This window comes from Thalia democratica, chromosome 8 (genome assembly GCF_965202585.1).
Source record: "Thalia democratica chromosome 8, ktThaDemo2.hap1.1, whole genome shotgun sequence".
Taxonomy (NCBI): domain Eukaryota; kingdom Metazoa; phylum Chordata; class Thaliacea; order Salpida; family Salpidae; genus Thalia; species Thalia democratica.
This window is the reverse complement of record NC_139172.1, coordinates 38,727,057-38,751,691: the sequence shown is the minus strand read 5'-3', so window position 1 is coordinate 38,751,691 and position 24,635 is coordinate 38,727,057. Positions and strand designations below refer to the sequence as shown.

The 24,635-nt window shown below is 24.3% G+C and overlaps 1 protein-coding gene across 1 annotated transcript; it reads right to left on the bottom strand.

Moving 5' to 3' along the window:
• Positions 1-1,479: 1,479 nt before the first annotated feature.
• On the bottom strand, positions 1,480-3,516 carry LOC145843220 (cullin-3-like). Its single transcript, XM_082950680.1, has one exon. The coding sequence runs from the start codon at positions 3,514-3,516 to the stop codon at positions 1,480-1,482; it is 2,037 nt and encodes a 678-aa protein (XP_082806806.1).
• Between the last annotated feature and the right edge of the window lie 21,119 nt (positions 3,517-24,635).

Sequence of the window (24,635 nt, the reverse complement as noted above, 5' to 3'; positions counted from 1 at the left end):
GAAAATTTTACTCCATTAAATGTGTATAATTTAAATAGGTATTTTATGTGTAGCAAAAAGTCATCAAAAACAATAAACTGAACAAAAATAAAAGTTTTTTATTAGTGTCACTTAAACTAAAACTGCGGCCCTCGAAAATTTTGGATACTTGAAATTTGGCCCGCGAGCATCAACTGCCTGCCGACCCCTGTTCTAGAACATACAAAATGGTCTTTTTGTCACAGTGAAAAACCAGGGATAGGATATTATATCAATTTTTTTAAACAGAAATATCGCTTGTCAAAACCTAAAAAAATATTTATGTTTCACATGATAGATTTGTCTGTAAATTTGTATATAGATTCCTTGTCATTTTTACTAAATTATTATAAAAAAAATTATGTTGGTTCTACAGTGGCGAATTGAGAAAATTAACCCTGAAGAATACCCTAAATTGCCACAAAATCATCAATGAATTTTCGGCGAGAATAGAAGATTTTTTAAATGAGAAATAATATACTTTAACATTTAAATATTCAAAGAATTTTGACTTTTTTCAATTAACATTAAACCAAAGAATTGAAAAAACTTAAAAAAAAGTATTTGTATAAAAGCTTATAAGGCGTTTTTTAACAGTAGATGTAGACCTTAATTTTGACAAAAATTTAAGCATTTTTCGAGGCTTTTTTAAACTTCAAAAAAAAAAAGCAAACTTTAGCTACATTTAAGCTTACATAACTTTTAGTATACTTTAAGCAAAACAGAAACAAACCCAGTTTTTAAAAGACGAAACCCTGCTCTAAACAATTAAATAAAAATCATGCTTTATCTGTATAGTCGCGAAAATAGTCAATGGCTACTTGCCAGCCCACTGTGTAAAGGCATAATTAACACCTACAAACAGTTTTTTGTTTATGCATCGTAAAGTATAATAAGAATCATTTTAGATTACTGAAACTAACAATATTTTAAAATATATTTAGCCTTATTTCAAAAAATGTAAAGAACAATTTTAAAAAAATTTGAGTATAAATTTAAAAGGAGTTCAAATTCATGTAGTTTTGTTCAACAAAAGATACTTTAAATTATTACAATAATTATTTTTCATCTACATATAAGTACTATATTATAAATAAGCAGTTTAAATCTGATTAATGTAAGTTTAAAAAAATACACAAAACATTTTAGTAATATAAACTAATTTATTTGCACCTACAACAAGAAACCTGAACAAGAAAATAAAAAAAAAAAAAAAAGTACGTTTCAAAATCAAAATCTGCCTTTAAAAAGTTTAACATAGCCTTTAACAAAGTTTTAAGTAAAAGTGCTGCTAAATTTTTCAAATTATTTTACTTATATAAAGATGTTTTTTATTTTAGGAATTTTCATTTAACAAAAGGTAATCAAAAACTAGAACATATATCACTATTTATACATACTATGAACATGTGTATTTTTAAATTTTTTAACCTATAACTAAAAACGCTGTTTCCGCCAAATTTAAGCTTTCGGAAGCATTTGGACGTAGATCCTGTCGGACTCATGATCCAAACCTTGGTTGACCGTGAAGCTGTCAGTGGGTGAGTAAGTATTACCAGAAGGATTCTTCAAAAGAATTTTGGATTTCTCGCATGTTAGAGAACGAAGTACTTCCGTTAAATCGTTTTCCGACAAATTAGTTTCGTTTAACATCTCTTCGAAAGTAAATTGATTTCTCTGATTGAAAAGCTCAATAACTGGTATCTGGTAGTATGAGTACAATTGCAGAGTGTATGTCTTGACTGATAAGTCTAAGCTTACTTCGGCTAAAAAGTTCTTGTTCAAAACTCTTAAAGTCTTGTACGTGTTCTCCTCCGCTCTATGATGGTAGAAATTTTGAAATCTTTCAAAGCTGTCTCTTACAACCGCAGGTATAAGATTTGCGTCAAGCCTTTTATAAGCAGGCCATGTGCGAGCGCTCACTACTCTGAAAGTCGAATTAACATCTCTGCAAGGATTTCCTTCTTTCCTGAAGGCTTTGTTCAACTTTCTGGACGCCTCGAAGTCTTTTATTATCTTGATCGGTTCTTTTGAGTCGTACGGGTGGCCGAATTCTTTCAACCAATCAACAATAATTTTGTCATAGGCCATGTATGGAGATTTGGGCCTCACGAGTCTTTTGCACAAATACTTTTTAAACGCTGCGTTGAAATCAGGTTTTACTTCTTCGGTTATTTTTCTGTAAATGGTCGTGAAGTGATTTAAAACTGTTTCCATCTCATTTTGTTTCTGACCTGAGTAAAATTTTATTTTTTTCATGTCAATATAAATACACAAGTGTTCACAGACTTTTTTGTTGGTGACAATTTTATTAAAGGTGCCGTCGACCACAAGCTTATACTCATGGTTCTCGGAAAAGGAGTTCAACACAAGTCTATCACAAGTGTTCTTCAGCTCAACCAATCCGTTGACTTTCTTCGCGGCTTGTGATGGTATAGCCGTTTCTTCCAACAATTTTTCACCTGCTGCTAGTTCATAACTTGCCAAACAGTCTTGCATGATTTTATGTCCACCTTTGACTCTTTTGAAAGTTTTGTACACACTCTTAAGCTGTTCTTCCGATTTTTCTTCGAACATTCTCGGAACTCCGCCGCATCCTTCGCGATAAGCTATTGCTTGCAATTTGTCAGAAATGAGAATTTTCTGTAACACGCTTCTGGTCTTATCAGTAGTTTTTTCATTACCGTACGAACCAGTGCGTGCTTTTTCGTTTGCAATTAAAGTTTCGACCGCGACAACGTACTCGTGTGACGACATGTCAACAATGTTTTTTTCTGCGACCCTTAAGTAGTATTCTTCTGCTTGGTCTAAGAAATTTTTTTCGAAAACTTCTTCGTAACACTCCATCTCGACTAGCATGTCACAAAGAGTCTTTATTTCGTCGCAATTAACTTCCATGCCAGCTCTGTGATTGTCAGTAGTTTGACTAAGAATTGTCTTCAACCTTTCTTTGATATCTATATTCAAAACGATTTCTTTTTTGAACCCTTTCAAGCCAATCTTTTTAATTCCGTCTTTTGGCACTTCGTCTTCTGGAACATCTTGAATCCAAAGCTTAAGATGCTTGAAAAGCTCTGAGAAATTATCAATTGTTGTTTTGTAGGTGTTCCAGTTAAAAGCAAGTGCTTGGAGCAAGCTCTCATCTTGAACCGGTAGGAGCTTTGGCAAAACGTTTTCCACAAGATGTTTATGAACTTCTTCCACAAACATTTTGTACATCTCTTCAGCGTGTTGGTGGTGTGTGCAGTCGTACGAATTGTACCACATGTTTGTATCACCGTCGGTAAACTCGTTGTCTTCGAAATTTACCTTCAAATGATGTCTCGTTCCCAATCTCAAGTTGTTCATACAATCTTCGTGCCTGAAATCTTTGTACTTATTGAGTTCAGGATACCAGTACTCAATGTTAAACTTTTTCAGGTCGCCTTCAACGAAAATAATTTCGCCGAGCCTGTTGTCATCACAACTCTTGTATTTATCGACAATTTGGTCTGCCATTTTTATTAACAACTAAACTCTCTACAAAAATTCAAAATGAGTTAGAAAAAAGTTAAGTTTCTACTAATACATGTACATTTAACTTAATTTAATTTTAATTGTATGAAAGAAATACTCTGTACCAGAATAAAATGCAAAGGTTTATTATTAAAAAAATTTAACATATTTGTCTATAAAAAATCTTATGTATGAATATGGAACAACGATTTTTCATTCACGAGTTAATGAAAAAGGACTAGGATTAAAAATACCTAAAATTATTCTGACTTTATAAAACCCCAAACTTGATATAGAAAATAAATTTTCAAAATTACAAGCTAAGCTTCAGGTAAACTTGAACAACATATTGAACAACTTAGTATAAAAATTAAAATAAACTTGATCGTTTGAAATAACTTTCAACTATTATTCACTATAAAATTAACAGAATTAATAATTTGTTGTTATTTTCTATATTAGAAATCAACTACCTTTAGTTACAATTAAATAAAAAAAATTGTCCTGTTCATCTAACTTTTCATAAACCCTATTTATTAATGTTATTTGTAAATGCTGTTGCTATAAGCACTACCAGCTGCAAATAATTGTTATGTGTTACTAAACTTTTATATCCTGTTGTTATTTTAGTAAACATTATTCAAAAAATCATAAAAATACCACAATTTCAAAGCGTTTAACTAAAAATAGGCGTAGTTATTGGATAATTTGATTAATTGATCTAAATTTGTCAAAATAAAAAATTACAAACTAAGCTTGGGGCATACTTGAACATCATTTGAAAAACTTAGTTTAAAAATTTAAACTACACTCGATTTATAAAAGAATATTTAATTATGTATCAGTTTTACAATAAACAGGATTGTCATTTTTCAAGTCAAAAAATATCCTTACTCAAATGTATCCTGAGATATCTTTTATGTTCAACAAAAAGTCTTAAATCTGTCCTGATCAGTTTTAAACAATATTTAAAAATACTTGGTCATCTCGATTTTTTTAATCCTTATTTAACATATTATTAACATACTTTTAAAATGTTTTTTATTTAAAGCTTCAAGCTCTCAAACCTTAAATAGGTTTTATTGGATTTGATTAAACTTTGTTTTTCCTTTGGTTATTTTAACATTAAATATTCAAAAAATCATTAAAAAACCACTAGCATTTAGTTTAACACAGGGTTGCCACTGACTTTATATTTTTGTATATTTGAGACATGTTTTTTTCCAGGCTTTCAAAATTCTTCCTGTTTTAAGGTCTACTTTTAAGATTTTAAGAAATACGTAAAGTTACCTTAATTTTTTATAAATAACACAATAGTTGCTTGAATCATCGTGAAAAAAAAATAATTATCCTGAGTGTCTAACTTTAAACCAACCTTATTTCAGGATTGTTGCTTCAAGCTATACCAACTAAAATTGGTTTTATAAAATAAGATCAACCATTATTTTCTGTAGTTATTTCAAAATTCAACACTCAAAAAATCATTAAAAAACCATAAGCATTATAATTTACACAGGGTTGCCACTGACTTTAGGAAAATTTTCTCCAAGTTTTCAAAATTCTTCCAGGTTTTGTTAAAGTACTTGTTTTGACTCTATTTAAAGATTAAACTTGATTTTTGAGGTTTAAAACTGTGCTAAAATATATAATCACACTAAAAAGATATTGTAAAGGTACATTAAATGTATTTTTGGTGGAAAACTTTTGATTATGACACAAAATTTTCATCTTTGAAATTTTTCAAAAATGTTGAATAAAATTTTTCTACTTTACATTTAAAAATTATTAAAAATTGCAGATTTTACCATGTTTTTTAGTGATTTTTTATATACAAAATTCCAGGTTTTCCCAGTATTTTTAAGATTTCTTCATTTCCAGGGTTTCCAATGTTTTTTTCAGCCTAAATTGTCAAGTTACAGCCTTTTAAGTTAACCAAGTTAAGTAGCTACCCTGTTAACATAGGTGTAGTATTTTTATAGAGTGTTTATTTGGTAAAAATAATTACCCATTTGTTTTTAATGGTAGACTCAAGGAATAATTCTAGTAAAACAAAAATAAAAATCATAATTTAGCTAAGCTTTAGGTATACTTAAAAAAAAACAAATAAAATAGAAAATCTTTATAAAATGATAACTCTTGCATAAACTTTAGAAATAAAAATATATGAATTTATTTTTACTTTAAAAAAGGTTTAAATAAAAATTTAAAATGTCATAATATTAATAACATAATTAAGAAAGGAAACTAAAAGACCTTGTGAGTATGATTTAATACAAACCATTTGATCTAACAGAATTTACACAACTTATAAATTTAAAAAAAAAGTATCATTTATTTTTATTACTGAAGTTTATGCTAGAGTTTTTATTTTCTATAGATATTTTATAAGTTAAAAAATTGAAATGTTAAAAATATTTCAGTAGATAAATAAACAATACTTTATTAGAAAAAAATCAAAACTCTTACTTGACAGCAATTGTGTTGTTCACAAACTTTGTTGAAAAACAATTTAAAACACACACTTATTAATCAAATCTATCAGGTTTGTAGCTTGAAGCTATAACACATAAAACTAATTTGATTAAAACTAGATTAAACTTTTACTTTCAGTTGTTATTTCAACATTTAATATTCAAAACATCACTAATAACCCACAAGCATTAAATTCAACACTGATTTTTAAATTATTCTGAGTTTCTAACTTTTAATTAACCCTATTTCAAGATTGTTGCTTCAAGCTCTAACAGCTAAAATTGGTTTTATTGAAATGAGAATAAACCTTTGTTGCCTGTGGTTATTTAAATATTTAATATTTAAAAAACCATTAAATAACAGGAGCATTTAATTTAACACAAGGTTGCCACTGAGTTTAGGAAGTTTTTTTCCAGGTTTCAAAGTTCTTGTTTTAGGGACTACTTTTAGATTAAACTAGATTTTTGTGGTAAAAAAATGTGTAAATTAGTATAAAAACCATAAAAAGATACTTTTAAGGTACTTTAAATATGTATATAATAGAAAATTCTTGATGATAACACTAAATTTTAATTTATATTGCAAATTTTTGTGTAATAAAATTTTTCTACTTTACATATAAATTGTTTAAAACTACAGGTTTTTTAGGTTTATGAGTAATTTTTATTAAAATTTCCTGGTTTTAGAGTCTTTTTCAAGATTTTTCAAGTTCAAGGTTTATATTGGCCTAAATTGTCAAATTACAGATTTTTACTGGTTTCTAGGTAAAGTAGCAATACAGTTAATACAGGTGTAGTTTTTATTTTATTAACTGATATTAATTCCAGATAGTTTAATGGTAAACTCAAAAATTACTCGGATAAAAAAATGATTTAGAGATTTATAAAAATAAATAAGGTTTCAAGAAATACCTAAAGTTACCTTGATTTTTTAAAATAACACCATAGTTGCATGAATCATCGTGAAATCAAAATTACAACTATCCTGAGTATAAAACTTTGAATAAACCCTATTTCAGGACTGTTGCTTGAAGCTATATCAACTAAAATTGGTTTTATCAAATGAGATTAAACTTTAATTTTCTGTAGTTATTTTAAAATTCACTATTCAAAAATCAATAAAAAACCATAAGCATTGAAATTTACACAGGGTTGCCACTGACTTTAGGAAAATTTTCTCCAAGTTTTCAAAATTCTTCCAGGTTTTGTTAAAGTACTTGTTTTCAGTCTATTTATAGATTAAACTTGATTTTTTAGGTTAAAAACTGTGCTTAAATATATAATTACATTAAAAAGATATTGTAAAGGTACATTAAATGTATTTTTGATAGAAAAATTTTTATGATGACACAAAATTTTCATTTATATCATAAAATTTGTATTGAATAAAAAGTTCCTACTTAACATGTAAAAATTGTTAAAAATTCCAGATTTTACCATGTTTTTTAGTGATTTTTATTCAAAATTCCAGGTTTTACCAGTATTTTTTAAGATTTCTTCATTTCCAAGATTTTCAATGGTTTTTTAGCTTAAATTGTCAAGTTACAGGCTTTTTCACTTAACCAAGTTAAGTAGCTACCCTGTTAACATAAGTGTAGTTTTTGGAAAGAAAATTTATTTGGTAAAATTAATTTCAGTTTTCTTTCAAAGGTAAACACAAGGAATAATTCAAGTAAAACAATAATAAAAATCATAAGTTAGCTAAGCTTTAGGTATTTTTATAAAAAACAAAAAAAAAGAATATCTTTATAAAATGATAACTCTTGCATAAACTTTAGAAAAAAAAATGTATGAATTTTTTTTGTACTTTAAAAAGATTTAAATAAAATTTTAAAATGTCACAATATTAATAACATATTTAATAAAACGAAACTAAAATACCTTGTGAGTATGATTTAATACAAAGAATTAACACAACTTTTAATTAAAAAAAAAGTTATTATTTGTTTTTATTACTGAAGTTTATGCTAGAGTTTTTATTTTCTATATATATTTTCTAGGTGAAAAAATTGAACTGTTGTAAATATATCAGTAGATAAATAAACAAAATTTTATTAGAAAAAAATCAAAACTCTTACTTGACAGCAATTGTGTTGTTCACAAACTTTGTTGAAAAGGAAATTAAAACACACACTTGACTATATATACTATACCTATAGAATTTTCTAGAACTTTTATGAACAATATGGCTATATTTTCACCATTATTTTTTTAATCAGGGCCTAAAATTAAGGATTAACAAAACTACTTACAAATTTATTTACTTTAAATCAGTGGTCGTTAAGGTGTACATAGATGCACACTCGTGTACAAATTATTTTTGAGTACATAAATTATTCAAGTATCGCTAAAAAAAAAAATTTAAATCTAGTTTATTTATTTTTAAGAATGAAATTTAATATTTTAGCAAATTCTAGCCCTGATAAATTTTTTTCAACCAACTTGTTAAAAAACAACCATTTTCGTACTTCCAATACATTTAATGTGATTTAATCAAAATTGTAAAATCTATTTTCTTAAAAAAACCTCATATAGAATTTTTACATTAAATTTTAAATACATGGAAAAGGTTTGTATAGAGCTTATTTTTGATTTTATCAAGTCTTCTAATTTAAACTTTGTGCTACTAATGAAATTACTAAGTATTGTTACAATGAAATATAATTTATATTACAATTTTTTTCAGCATTTTTTTAACATACAAAATAATTTGATACAATAAATACAAATAATTATATATCTGATAAGTTTAATATAAAAAATTTAATAATACAGTGAGAGTTTTTGTAACTCTTATCTCTTAGAATGACTCGGACTATTCTTAATTTTTCTTAGGATTGACACACCTTCCAAATTCCAGGGTTGCCAAACAACCTTGACACCTAAAAAAATAATAACTTAAAATTTAGGTAAAAAATATTTTAAAATTTCTATAGTTTGAGAAATTTTGAAAATAACCTTTAATTTTGAAAATAACTCACCAAAATACCTGGAGAAACCTAAAAATTTAAAAAGAATAAATATCTTTAAAATTAAATTTTAGATTTGACACTTTAATATATTAAATTTTTTTTTCCATATTATAAAAGTGTTTTTTACAAAAAACATGTTAAGTATCTTTGAGTATCTTTTCCATGCTCAAGTCAAAATTTGAAAGTTTTGAATATATCAGTTTGACACTGGCCAGTGTGACTTTTTTAATTCAGGGTAGTTTTATTTTGATTTTAAAATTGTAATTTATTTAAATCTCATATTAAATTTAGATATATAAGTTTTAACAGTTGAATACTTTAAAACTAATAGTTTTGAAAAGTCTCCTTGATTTATTTTGTGTGTAATAAAAACTTTTTAAAGGACTTTCAAAAATTTATGATTGAAGTAGCGTTTTTTAAGGATAGTTTTTTTGACCTAAAGAATGGCTAACCTTCTTTATAAAAATCTCAGCTCAGGGTTGCCTCTCACTCAGGGTACTTTGGGTATTTAAGAAAGTTTAAAAAACTTCAGGATAATTTAGTAAAAGTCAGGATATTTGAGTATGTCTATCAAACGCGGGAAAGTTTTAATTTTTGCAAACTTTCAGGAGAGCTTAAAGATTTCTGAAAGTCTCAGGCTGTATTAATTCTAGATTATGATAAATATTAAATAAATTAAGTTTAATTGTTTTCTTATTTTATAAAAAAATTACTAAAAACTTGATTTAAATTTATTTTAAAAAGCTTTTTTTTAACAAAAAATTAAAGACAATTTTAAGTCACCAAGAGCAGTTTTCTTTGAATTGAATTGTTATGTATCACAAAAATATTTTTACAGATCAATACATCAAAGTGAATACTTTCACATCTGTTCAAAAAACTCTACCAGAGATCAGAACGCCTGGCAACTCAAAAGGATAAGAGGGACCTCTGATGATAAACTTACTTCCATGAAATGAGAACCATTATGTGATGGAGGTCACTTGTTCAAGTATAAGGTAATTTTTTTTTTAATAAAATAAAATCTAGTGAGATACTGTAGAATATTCAATTTTATAGTCAAAGTGTTGTTTATTATAAGTTATAATTAGAATGAACATAAACTAAAGGTTTGTGGGTTGCTAAGAGAAATTTTTCAATCTTTACTCTGGTTTATATTTTACATAAATTTTATATTTTGTAACAACTAGGCTTATTTAAAAGTAATTATAAATATTTGACAACTTTTAAAATGTAAAGTCAATGGTACTATTTATACAATTTTAGGTATTTAAGGCTAGATTTTTTTTTTTGATTGATAGCTATGCACATAGAAGCCAAATGTAGCTGAAACGCGGAAAATTGGTTAAAAAATGAGCTATTTTCCACAATAGCTGTTAGCTTAGCATAAACCTCTTTTAACCTAAATTTTTATTTTTGTAGCAGAACGGCCTTAAGAGGAATCCCGTTATACAAAACATTTTGAAAAATAATTTATCAAAGTTTATAAACTGTAGTAACAATGCTTGTAACTACAAGTTGTAAGGTTCAAAATAATAAATTTAAACTGTGACAAGTTAAATCATTATAAAAGGTTCTAAAGGAACACTGCTCTTCAAATAAAGTAAATTTTGAAATATTTAAAAGATGCTCATGCTCATAAGTTTTATAAAAAAAATCATCAGCATTAAAAAGCCAATTTTTAGTATGTTTTAAAATTTCAGTTAGTTATATATATTTTTCATTTTTTCAGATAAAAAATTAAATAACTTATTTAAATGTTAATTTAAACTTATTTAAACTTTTTTATATTGTTTTACGAAAATAAGACGAAATAAGACTTTCAGCAAAATAGTAAGCTTAGTAAGTTGTTTATGAAACATTGCCAAATCCTTAATTACACTAAAAATACAAATTTTTAAATTTACAAAGTGTTCAATTTAATGTTAAGAAGCAAAATAGAGGAGGGTAAAGTAAATCTGATGGTTGTCTACCATAAAAATATAAAATATACTAGAAATAAAATAATAAATTGTGATTAAAGTCTTAGAATAATTAAAGATTTTTATCAAAAAGATTTCTTTTTATTTAAATTTTTGTATTCTATTTTATATGTTTGAATGTTATAATGAATTTTCAAATGCCTTATTTAAATTTCAAATTTTATGGTTTCATTCAAGTAATATAGTTTATAACCAAAACATTACTATATTCAAATTACTATTTATTCAAACATAAGTTTATCATTTTTTCAAAAACAAAAATAAGGTTTAACATTTTTTTTTTAGTTTTTAGAAATGTCTCTTTGACTTAATTTTTGCACATTTTTGCTGGTCACTCTTTACTCAAAAAAAAACAACAGATTGAGTCTTAATGAAATTGGTAAATAAGATTTCTTGTAACAATCTATCTGCAAATTTTAATTTAATTATGTCTTGCATTATAAAGTCTAGGACTGTTTGTATAGTAGCCATATACAAAGTAGCCTACAAATGTGCATAATTGTGTTAACCATTGAAATGATGAAATTGGTTAACCTGTGTTATTAAATTAGTCCAGTTTTATAAGCTAACTCTTATTAAAAATATCTTTGAAGACTATCCTTTTGTAACAACTAAATATTTTAACTGTATACTTATTAATTATTCAAGAATTATCTAAATGACTTTAGACTAGTTAATAACACTTTACCTATTATTTTAAAACTTAACAGTTATATAATGTTTTCTTTTTAATATTTATCATTTTATTTACTCTTTTTAGCTCTTCTTTGATTTCTTAAATAAGTTCTTCTGTTATTTGATGTTTTTTTTAAAGTATCATCCATCAAGTCTATACTAAGATATTTTATACAACTAAAAACAGTTTCAATTAACTTTTAAGATATATTCAGTTAAAAAAAAAAGTTTCAGATACATACTGTGTGTGGCACTCTTAGGCTAGTATGAACTTTTTTTGAAATCTCATGCTAGTGCTGATATCCTTTAAGTATCTCATACCAGTTTTTATGCCTTAATTATTTCTTATTTCTTACAAATATTGATTTTTTAAATTTTTCTGTAATTATTTAGGTATCTTTTTGTATTTAAACTTAATTAGTATTATTTTTGATCAAAAATTTTATAAAAAAAAACGTTTTGTTTCTATTTAATTATAAACTCTTACTAGTCTGAGGTAACACAGACTGACTATTTTATCTCAAAGAGTGGCAATTCTGATTATTATTAACTCAGCTAAATTATAATTACATTAACTTAGTAGTTAGAATAGTTAAAAGCAAAGTATACATTTGTAAGTTGTTTAAAAAGTAGGAAAAACATCTATCTAACTAACTAATGAATTTTTATTAAGTATTAAGTAAAGAAAAAATAATAATATATATTTTAATAGCTTATTACTAACAAAACAATGTTTTACTCCTATATTTGCATATAAGAGATCCTCAGTTGTTGTTAACAAATTTGAAAAAAAAAGTTTGACCAAATAAATGGAAGTAAAATAAAATTAAAAACAAAATATTGAAATAGGCATTTAAGTCAAGAACTTTAAATTGATTAATTTAAAAAAAGTAACAATATTACTAAAAAAATATGTACAATTATGATTCCCAATATTTATTTATTCCAAAATACTAAAAAAATATTATTTATTATTTTATGATAGTTAACTTTATAACAGCCTATTTAATATAAAGCACTAAAACATTTATTTGTCACAGCTGGTTAAAAATGATAACTGTCAAAATTGAAGCACCTACTAGGAAGAATAAACAAAAATACACTTCTAAATGGAAATCTGTTCCTGAGTTTAAAGGTAAAGTAGTTGATTATTGCTTTACATAAATAAGACTTATCTATTAAATATAGAATATGATTTTACTAATAGACTGGATTATGCCTGATGTTTCTAGTTCATACCACGTAATGGTGTAGATGTTTTAAGAAGAGATTTAAGTCTTAAATACCATGCTAATACTAGCCAACATTTGAAAAAAGTTAGTTTTAATTAATCATCCTACCAAAAATTGAATAACAATTAAAAACATATTAAGGGCATAGGGATGTAGATCACCATTTTTACAATTTAGTCTTATAATATTGAATTTTAACTAAGCTCCAAGTTGCTTTTTACAAATTTAAAAAATTAAAATTACTTTTTGAGATATAGCAGGTCATATTGGACAGCAACAATAGGTTCCTTTTGGGAGGGGCAAAGTAAAACAGCAAAAAAAGACTACTTCACTAAAAATCTATGTTCTTCTACGTTTTTAGAGATAAATGCCACAAACATTCAGAATATGCTTCTTGCAATTTTTAAAAAATTGTGTCGGAAGAGAATTTAAACAAATAAAAATAGATAATTTGTGACAAAAAAAACAAAAAAAAAGCTGTTTGTTTTTTTTTTAATTTTTTTATAATTTTATTTTTTTAATTTTTAAAACATTCTTTCTGACAAAGTTTTGAAGTACTTTAAACAACATATCCTGAAAGTTTGAGGTATTTATCTCAAAAAACGTAGGAGAATATAGATTTTTAGTGAAGTAGTCTTTTTTTTTTGCTGTTTTAGTTTGCCCCTCCCTAAAGGAACCTATTGTTGCCTCCCACTTTGACCTGATATATCTCAAAATTTTTTTATTATTATTAAAACCAGTAAAAACCATCTTGTAGCTTAAAAACTCAATAAAATAAGATCAAAATGTGAAAAAAGTGTTAACCCTCCTATGCCCTTGATACTTTTATTAAAATTTGTTTGCATTTCTTGATTTTAAAAATAACTAAATTAATTTTCATACTGCTCTACTATTAGCATGTAGTTTTCATAGATATTCATGATTAAAACTTCAATAACAGGTTTTATTCATTATTTTTTTCATAAATGGGCTAGATTATGCATGCTTGTTTTCTAAAATATTATCATTTTGTATAAACTTTACCGGAACACAGTAAGCTGAAAACGGGTTAAAGCGGCCATTGGTTATAATAAAATAATCTTGCTAAAAAAAAAATTCTACAAAGTTTTAAACATAGTTTAACAAAGTTTGATTCTTTTTGTTTTAAAATTGGTTTTGTTGTTTTTCTGCTTGAAGTATTTAAGAAGTTATGTAAGTTTAAATCCAACTAGTTTTTGCCTATACAGTTTGAAAACTACTCCGAATTCTTAATAGTTTTGACAAAATTTTCTTGCAGAATGTTAGAGAAAAATTTCTGTAAGACTAATTTAGAGAAACTTTTTTAGCACTTTTCTTAAACTTTGTTGAAATAGTACTGGAAAATACAATAAGTTATTTAAAAACTTAAAATTTTCAACTTAATTTTTTTAATTGATATTTTAAAAAAAAAAAAAAGTGCAAATAGGCATCAGGATGTTGCTTGTATAAACCTAAAATTAGTTAATTTCCTAATGATTGTTTTATTTTGTAAAATTGTACATAGAATTTTTATCACATTTGCTTAACCATAAAAAAATGAAGATATTTCAGCACCAAGCAGTTGAAATATTCTCTTTAAAAATACTTTGTAGTATATTACCATAAATCATCAATGAAATTTTCAAAAGATTATAAGTTTTAAATTGAGAAAATATACACTTTTTTTCAATTTTTTAAAGAATTCTGACATTTTTTAACACTAAACCAAAGAAATCGAAAAACCTAAAAAAGTTTTTATATAAAAGCTTCTAAAGTATTTTTTAGCAGTTGATGTTGGCCTTAATTTTGATAAAAATTTTAGGTTTTTTCAACTTATTTCTTTTTTTTTTAAAGGAAAAATTTGCTACATTCAAGCTTACATAATTTAATTTTATTCACAGGCCACAAACGAGATATCTATATATTCAATACTTTTATAATTTTTTTTTACTGAGATATTGTTTCTTCCAAAGTATTTAAGTACACAGTCTTCATTTAATAAGAATGTTTACTATTAAGTTTTTAATTTAATTTAAAATTTATTATTAAAAATAATTAAGAATAATATACTATACGTACATTTTTTTGCATATAAAAGCAATTTAAATCTAATTAAATTATATTCGAACATTTTATAAACATGATAAAAGTATTATCAGTAAATATACAATTATTTCTAGTAATCTATTAAGTTTGATAAAGTGTATTTGTATGAAAGTTGTTTTTTATTTTTTGTTTAACTTTTTAATTGAAATATTTGTACAAATTAATCAATTTTTAATGTTTTATACTTGAATAAATTTTATAGCTTTCTACTTTTAATTATATTTTTTGTTTAGTATTAAATGTGTTTGTTCTAGTTCAAACTATTTTAGAAAATTTTTTTGACTAAACAGGAATTTATATCACTTGAAGCACTGATTTTAGTAAAGCCAACCGCAAAAAGTTAGTTAGATTTCAAGAGAATTTTTCAATTTGATAGTGCTTGTCAAAGTTGTAAAACAAGTAGGATATTAATTGTCCCAGGAGCACTCATCTCTTTAAGTTAGTTTTTGTTTTAATATTTCATTTATTCTATATAACTCATCAGTGTTTGTAATTTATCTATTTATTTATTTTTAGACCATCTTCCCTAATTAAAAAGATACTTTGGTCTTTAAGTTAGTTAAAAAAAATATTTTTACCTTTCTAAAGTTTTTTTTCAACTTAAATAAAAGTATGATTCCAATTTTTCCACTTCATAATATCTATATTGTTTTTCTAACTCTTCGTTTTAAAATATATAATAATATTATATTTAACTACAATGGATTTTCAAATATTCAAAAAAATATTTTTGAGTGATAAACAAGTTTTTGAAATTCTACTTCTCTATAAAAAGTTTCAAATACAAACATATGTAAAACAAAGCTTTTGTAGTTATATTTAAAAGTTTTAACTAATTTACACAACTTTTCTTATGTTCTTAAGCAAAAAACCTTGAATTAATTTTTTTTTTTACAATGAAGAAAAACATAAAATTATCAATTAAACTTAGATATAAATTTACTCAAAAATCAACAAATTTTAAAACTTTTGTATAAAGATTTTTATTAGAATGCTAATCCAAGTTTAAGTAAACATTAGAGATTAAATATACTCAAAGTGCTTCATTTTTGTTATAATTTGCATTTGCTTTGTGTCATGTAATACAACTTTCTGATCAAAAGAACTGTAATTTTTATTTTTGGTTAACTTAAGTATTACTTCATGAATACTGTATCAGTTGAATTGAAGTTTAATAGATTTTAAAGAATTTTAAAACAATGTATAGCTCGATCTTACTTTGTAGATTTTTAACTAAATTTTATGTTGTTTATTTACTGTTTGTTTAATTTATTAAACAAATTTTGAAATATAACTGTTTAAAATTGAGAGCACAATAATTTTTAAAATATATAAAATTTTAAATTTACAATGATAAAAAATTAAATGATTTAGATAAACATTTGAACTAGAAGAAAAGTTTTAAATTAGTTTTAAATAAATATATATAAAGGTATATGTTCTGTAACTATAAATAAATAAATGTTTGTTATATGCCAGTTATTTCATTTCCTAATTGTTTGCAGTTTTAATTATTATACATTAAAAATAACATACTTTACTGCTAGGGTAACTTGAAGTAATTTGTTCTAAATGTTTTTTCAGATTAATAAAAAAAAAATAACTCTTTTAATTTTTAATTAGTTCAGTATATATTTATTATTTTATTACTAACAGTTTTATGTAACAAATTTTGCACTTAAGTAAATTTAGTTGTGTTAAATATGTTCACAAAATGTTGTTCTTGTGTTTTTTGAAGTTATAGAACTAATAGTTTTATCACTAACTGTTTTGTGAAACAACTTTAGTAATTATATAAACTACTTGTTTTTTTATTAAAATGTTTTCAAAAAATATTTTTTGTTTAATTAGATCTTTTAAATTTATTTAATTTTGAACAAAAACATAAATTTCTGGTTATTATTTATAGTCATGTTTATTAAAAGAACAAACATTTTAAAAGTTATTTACTGTAGCAATTGACTTTTTAAAGTGATGTATGTTAAAAATTAATGGTTTCAATAGAAAATTCCTCCTTTGTGTAGTTTTGTTCCATTTTAGTGTTATTTTTCAATCAGAAATAAATAATTACGTGGCTTAAAAATAAAAACAGTTACTGTTTAAAGCAATTTGTTTTAATTGCTTTAGAGTTTCTTTATGTTTTAAGCCAACTTTACAATCTACAATATTAATACTGATGTTTTTTTTCTGATTATTTTAATTAAATAAAAGTTTATTTAGTTTTAGTCTATTTGGTCTATTTTTTACTTTAAATGTAAAAATTTACTAACTTAGTATACTAACTTTATTAAAAATTTTAGAAATAGTAAACAGTTTTTTATTCAGTGTGTCAACTTATGAATTGTTGGTTTTGTTAAATCTTATTTGTCTTGTTGATTTACTGATTTACTTGTTTTTTAGAAATGCTTAAACAAATTAGTTGTATGAACCAAGCTTATGTGACATTTCAAAATATTTTTTATAAATTTAATTTGTGTTTTTATTAAACCGATATTTTCGTTCAGATGCTTAAAACTAAGTGAAATTTTTACCTCGTACCTTGGAAGTTTTGTTTTAATAGAACATTTTGATATTCAGTATTTTTGATCTTAAAATGCACTTTAAGCTGTATCTTTTTATCAATTTTCTTTATACCAAAATTAAAATTTTTCATAATTATTTTATCACAAAAGCTTTTATAGAAATGAAATTTTGAAACTACAAAAGTAAGCTCTACTTTTTATGTGAAAACTACCTTTTAAGATTAAATAGTGTAGAAAATATCTTAAATCTATTTGATTAGTCTTTTTAATTTCACAGTAGATTATATAATGTTTTTTGACCTATTTCTTATTAATTTTTCAAATTAATACCTAAAATAATGACATAAAACAGTTAATTATGAAGCTTAAACTATTACCTATTATTTTTATAATTTAGTTTTAAGAAGTACCAATTGAAGCAATTTAATTCTAATAGCTTTAATCCATTTGTTTTTCATTATTATGATGAACAAAAAAGATTAAAAGACCAGCATAAAATTTGAAATAAGTTCTTCTAGGTGTTTTATATTGTAAAGTTATTGTAAAATAAGTTTTACTGTTTATAAGATGTTTTTTAAGGTGTTTTTTAGTTATGTAAATAGTTTTGCTGGATTTTAGACAGTGAACTATTTACAATTTCTGCAATTAATAATTTCTGCAATTGCTTTGATTTGTTTTTATTGTTTGTTTTTTTTATATGTTGACTATGATAAAGCTTTAGTTTTTAATATATTCTTTATAGCTAATTTATCGCAAATTTATTCAACAAGTAACTTAATATATTTCAAGTATTAGAAAAAATACTTAAATTAGCTTTAAAAACTAAACTTTAAACTAATGATTTTTTTACATTTAAAAGTTTTCTGTATCCTATGGGTAAATGCACCGAATTTGTATACGTCCAATTATTAGAAATGATATCATTTGTTTTTCTAAGGTTATCCAAAAATCCTGTTCACTGTAGGAATATATGCAAACTAAATAAACTAAAGAGTTTTTTTTTTATAATATTTATTATAAAACTGATAAATAACCTTTTTTTTAATACACTTACTAAATTTCACTTTGTGTTCAGTGTAAAAGTCTAAAGCTATATAAATATTAGAGTTCAATACTTAATTACTGTATTTTATAAATTAATCTATTTATAATAAAAAATGCTTTTATCCATTGTTATCGTTAAAATTTAAACCAACATTTATTACAAAAAGGTTACATATTTTGAAGTTACTGTAAATTATAAAAAAATCATAGTCTAAACATTATGTACAATTTCATTTAAAGATTTTTAAAAGAATCGTCTTTTAGTAAAAATTGAAAAACAATCTTATAATTTACTTTTTTTCAAATAAAAGTGTTTATTACTGTTATTTTGAGACTAAGTTTACAGAAATATAAAATTTAAGTTTTGAATTAAATTTATTTCCTTGATTAGAACCTAAAGTACATTTAAAAGTTTTATGTTTTGTTTTTTTTCTAAAGTTTTTATATTTTTATTTAAATACATTAGAAAAAAATTACTCAATTAAAAATAATATTTTGAAGCTTATGTTAAACTCAAATTCACTTAACTTAAAATTGAAAAAGTTACATACTAAGCAAATATTTTAAATTTAAAATCAAAACTTAAACAGCAGTGCGAAGTCAAATTTTGCAAGTTTAAGCGACTGTGCGAACTCAAAAAACACGAACCTAACTGATAGACTTCTGCATTTGAAAATTTTAAGTATTAACAAAAAACTGCAAGCAACTTTCAAATCAGCTAAAGAATGATACCGGAATTTGTACTTTAAGTTTGCAAGAATTATTCTTTTAGTATTTTAGTATAAAGAAGTTATTTTCCGTAAACTGAAAGTTAATAAGAATAGCACTATAGTATAGTGTTTTAGTTGTAGACTAATTCATTTACTGAAATTCAAAAAAAGCCAAACTTAGCTCTTGGGCGATACTTAACGGTTAAAAATTTATATATGTCAATTTTCCAATACAAGTTGAATGAGGGCAAAAATAGCAGAAAAATTCTGGCAACTATGGCTATGCATCATAAAAGTAGTAGCTTAACTATTCATTAATGTACATATAATAAAATTTTTAAAATATATTAAAATAATTGGTTTTACAAATAATATTTTGAAGTATTCATTTGAAAAAAAAATCAAAAACATTATCAACTTAATTATATTTAACTCTTTAAAATGAAATAATTAAAACACATATATTTTAGGAAACTGAATGGGAAGTTTCATATCAGCGCAGCATCAGACAAACAGACCAGGGCGATGGACAAAAGTTTAGTAGAAAAGTTGACAAGGAAATACAGTTTTCAATGGACTCAAAATTTCTAAATGCTTTATTTTTCGTTTTTTCGCCCTTTTGTGTAAATAAAATAGTAAACTGATTCAAATAAAAAAATATAAAATTCAAAGGCGTGGTATTTAATAAACTATTTATACATACTTACTAAGCATTGGTTAAATTGTTGCAATATTTTTGCTAAATTTATATTTTAGTAAGCCATATGCATGTCTTTGGTTTAGCAGGCCAGACGTCAAAAAATTGGTTGTTGATTTGCCAGCCCATTTAAATTTTATTCAATATGAGAAAACATTTCTTTTGCCAAAAGACTTATTCTGTATGTTTTTTTAATAAATACATATCATTTATATGCATTTAAATTTTTAGAATTTTTCATGTACCTGGTCTCACACGGGCCGGATTCCCTTTAAGTCCTGTAAATATTTTCATAATGGTCATTTTCTCTACGTGTGCCCAAAAGTAAGGGTTGAGCAATACAACTAAAAATATTTATGTGAAATCCTTAAAAAGGTATTGACCCCCACAGTTACCATAAGTAGCTATAAAGCTATAAATCTTAGTAAAAAAATTGCTTTTTTGGAAGGTGGTAATAAATTAGCTTTTAGCCCTTAAATAATTGCGATAAGTGATTTTACACTATAAGCTTATGGAAAAAAATATTGCCGTTTTGATAAAAAAATTGCTTTTAGAGTAAATAAAACCCCCTTTTTTAAAAGCTTTAAAATTTTTAAATTCTGGTGACTCAAACATTTAGCTCATCTAGTAATAGCTTCTTGCTCTAAAGTAACCTTTAATAAAGAGTAAAACAGCATAAATAATTAGTAAACTGAAATTAATGAATGAAAATGAAATTTTTTGTCAAAATAAGTTTTAAATTAACTTAAATTTTAGCTTTAAGCTTGTTGAATGATAAAAGTAAAATTAATACAATCAGTTCTTTCCTTAAAAAATATTTAGAAATCTTATTAAAAACTGTCATTAAAAAGGTTAAGTTGATAATAATGTTGTTTGTTAGTTTAAGATAATTAAAATTATTTCATTGTTTGAATAAAATAAGGAGTAGAGTTTGAGACTGATATTTATTCACCATATAGAAAAAATCAAACAGCTCAATTCATAGTATATTAGTTAAAAAAATGTATATTCCTTTTGATAGAAAGTATTTTATCATTTAATTTTATACATATTATATCTTAAAAATTAACTTTATAAACTTCAAACTAAAATTTCCAGAATATTGTTCTATAAGTAAACATAGCAATGTGAAAAAGCAAATTTTTTAACTCTTTTTTGCACTTAGACATTTTTTTACGTTTTTCATTTAATTTACTTAAATTAAAACAAACTTTATGCTGGTTGGACATGTTAATTGTTTTATTCAATAAAACAAGTTTACAAATCAATAAAACAGTTAAGCAAATATTTAAAATTTTTACCTACATACATATACAAAATTTTTCTAAACAATATTTGAAATACATGGTGCTCTTAAGTATTATGATTATACTAAACATTTTATTGTAGTGAATTTACTAATTCTTTCCTTTTTTTTATTTTTGAGTTATTTATTGCATTTTTTTGGTTGCTCTTGTAGAAAAGGAAAAGTAAAATTTAAATGATGTAAAAATCAAAATTTAGGGTAGGAGACAGTGTGGGCGGAGCCCATGGTAAACTATAGTTTCCATGGTCAATATTGGCAGTAATAGGTTAAAAAAAGTGCTTTCCATTTTTTTTATTGTATGTATAAATAGTTGTTAAGTTTTTTGGTTATTTTTTACTTATTATTATTGTTTTTAAATTTAGCTCAAAGTATTAGTCACAAGCAAATGGTGCGCAGCCCATGACTGAAAGGTCCTTCTGCACACCAATTCATTGACCTTAGTTGTGAGCCTCACATGTTTTCTTTTTCTTTTTTTAATAAATTTTAAGTTATAAATTGAAAATGTGCTTTTTCTCTGGTTGCTAATGGACTTATATTTAAGACAAAATTTGTATGAAGTTTGTGAAGTTGAATTTTTGGTAGATATATTAGTTTAAGATTATAAAATACTAACTGTTTCAAAAGGATAATCTTTAAAGGATATTTTTATAAAAAAAATAGAAAGGATCTGTTTTGATACAGAAGTGGTAAATTTGTTTTTTAAATTCTACCTGTAGATACAATATTGCACATTTTAGTTTTTATAATCAAAGTTAAATGTGTTTAGTGTATACAAGGTTCTCTCTGGCCCAGACTTTTAAAATACCTAATCTCAAAAAACGGAGAAGATAAATTTTTAGTAAAATAATCTATTTTTGCAGTTTTAGTCTGCAACTCCTGTAAGGAACCTATTTTTGCCTCTTACTTTGACTGGCTATATCTCAAAAATTATTTTGAATTTTTAAAAGCTGTAAAAAGCATTTTGTAGCTTAGTAAAAATATATAAAATAAGATCAAATTGTGAAAAAAAGTGTTTTATGATTATATGCCCCATGCCCTTAAATTATTTTCAAAATAATTACAAAAATCACTTCTTGATTTTTTAATGTCATTTTGAAACATTTGCAACTGTTTTGTTCGGTTTGTTGTTTTATATGGTGATTAGAAAATATTGATTAAAACAATAGATTTAATTTTGCATAGTGTTTGACTAGTTGTTATATTTTTATATATACAATTTACTTTGATGATTTTTTAAATAGTTTCAGACTAAAAATAAGTTTGATCTGTTTTAGGAGGCTACTAACACTTTGTCATATTATATTGGTTTTCTATATTTGTGCTCCTGCACTTAATTTTACACTGTTTTTTGAAATACTTTTCAATTTGATTATAAACAGGGTTGCCACTATACCTGGAAACCTGGAAAAACCTGGAATTTTGATCAAAAAACCTGGAAAAACCTGGAATTTTTCATAATTTTCATATATTCAGTAGTAAAATTTCAGTTTGACACAAAAAATCTATCATATAAGTAATTTTTTTTGTCATCATCAAATTTTTTTTATTAAAATACACATTTAGAGTAACTTTACAGTTTTTTTTCAAAGTTTTTATACTATTTAACACAGTTTCTTATATAAAAAATAACTTAAAACTAAAAGTGTGTACTTTTAAAAATCTAGAAGAAATTTGGAAAACCTGGAAAAAAAATTTAAAAACAAGTGGCAACCCTGTATAAAGGTACAACACACTTTATAAAATTTTCTCAAAAATTTTTAAAAGAAAACTTATTTAGTTCCCCATTTTACCTTGAACTTTAAACTAAAAATTTAAATATGTTCTTTATAAAATGAACTATTATATACTGATAATATGTTTAAATATTTTTCATATTTTTGTTTAATAAAAAACCCATTATATCAAGTAGCTTGTAGTATCTTTTCATTATTTTTTACCTTTAGTTTAATTTTATACTTAAAAAAACAACTAAACTTGTACTTAAAAACTAAAATGTAGAACGAAATCAGATAACCAGAAAGAATTTTTTTTTAAACACTGGTTACCCTGTTTATTAAAAATATTTTAACAAGTGGTATGGAATGTAAAACAGACCCAACTAATGAATTATTATAGAAATTATGTAAAACATAAAGATAAACTTTTGACAGAGTGGTAAAAAAATCTAGAATCCTGGAAAAACCTTGAATATTCAAAACAAATTACTAGAAAACCTGTAATTGTTAACAATTTTTACATATTAAGTAGTAAAATTTTGATTTGAAATGAAGAATCTCTCATAATTTTTTTTTTAACACATTTGAAGTAGCTTAACTGTATCTTTTAAATGTTGTTATACTACTTAACACAGTTTTTAACCTTAACTTTAGTCTAAAACTAGATTGTGTACTTTCAATATCTGTACTCAGAACGGGTATCGAATATGTCAATATTCAGCTTCCCTGTTAAATTTGTTTATGAATTACATGTTGTTTTTTGTTGTTCTACTTGTTTAAATTCTTTAAAAAAAAAACTAAATTTTTTTAAAGAAAAAATAATTAATACATTAAAAGCAAGCAGGTTGATTTGAAACAAATGTTATGCTATGAAATGTTACAATTTGTTTAAATTCTTAAAATAATTTTTTTTAATCTTGATTGTTACATCAAAAGCAAGCAGGTTTATATGAAATAAATGTTGATAAAAGAGAAATGCATGAGCATGAATGTTTTGTTTTAATTTTTATAACTGCATGCATATTTTTCAGCAGATATTTGTATAGTTTGATAAATTTCTAGATGCTTTTTAGTTTGTTCACTTATTTTTCTAAGTAAAAGTTATAGAATATAATAAACATAACAATAAACTGTACAGACATAAACAAAACCTATAAATAGTATTGACAGATTATATATGTAATTTATTTATTTTTACAAAATAATTGATGGGTTTTAAATATTACCGAAATACTAAAAGTTTTACTCTAATGCACCATGCTATAAGTAGCCAGCATTTAACAAATGGTAGTTTTAATTAATTTGAGCTAAAAACATTTCATAAAAATATAGCTATTATTTAAAGTTATTTTTTGTACATTTGTAAAACTGCGTTAGTTGAATGCGCCTTCTGTAATATGGTGTTATTAACTATGAGTGTTCATTCGACATATATGAATTTTTATTTATTAAAAGTTTATTAAATGTGAATCAAACCTCACCCTACAGAAACTTTGAAGTACTCTAAAAATATTTTTGTAAATTAATTATGTAACAGTGTTGTAATTGTTGCTTAATTTGTAAACAAAAAATTAATTAAACTTAGAATATAAAAACTAAATTCAAAAAAGTAAATTAAATTTAAATTAACTAAATTATAAGTATACTTGGAAGAGCAAAGATCATTTTTTAAACTTACTGATTTTTTTTTGGC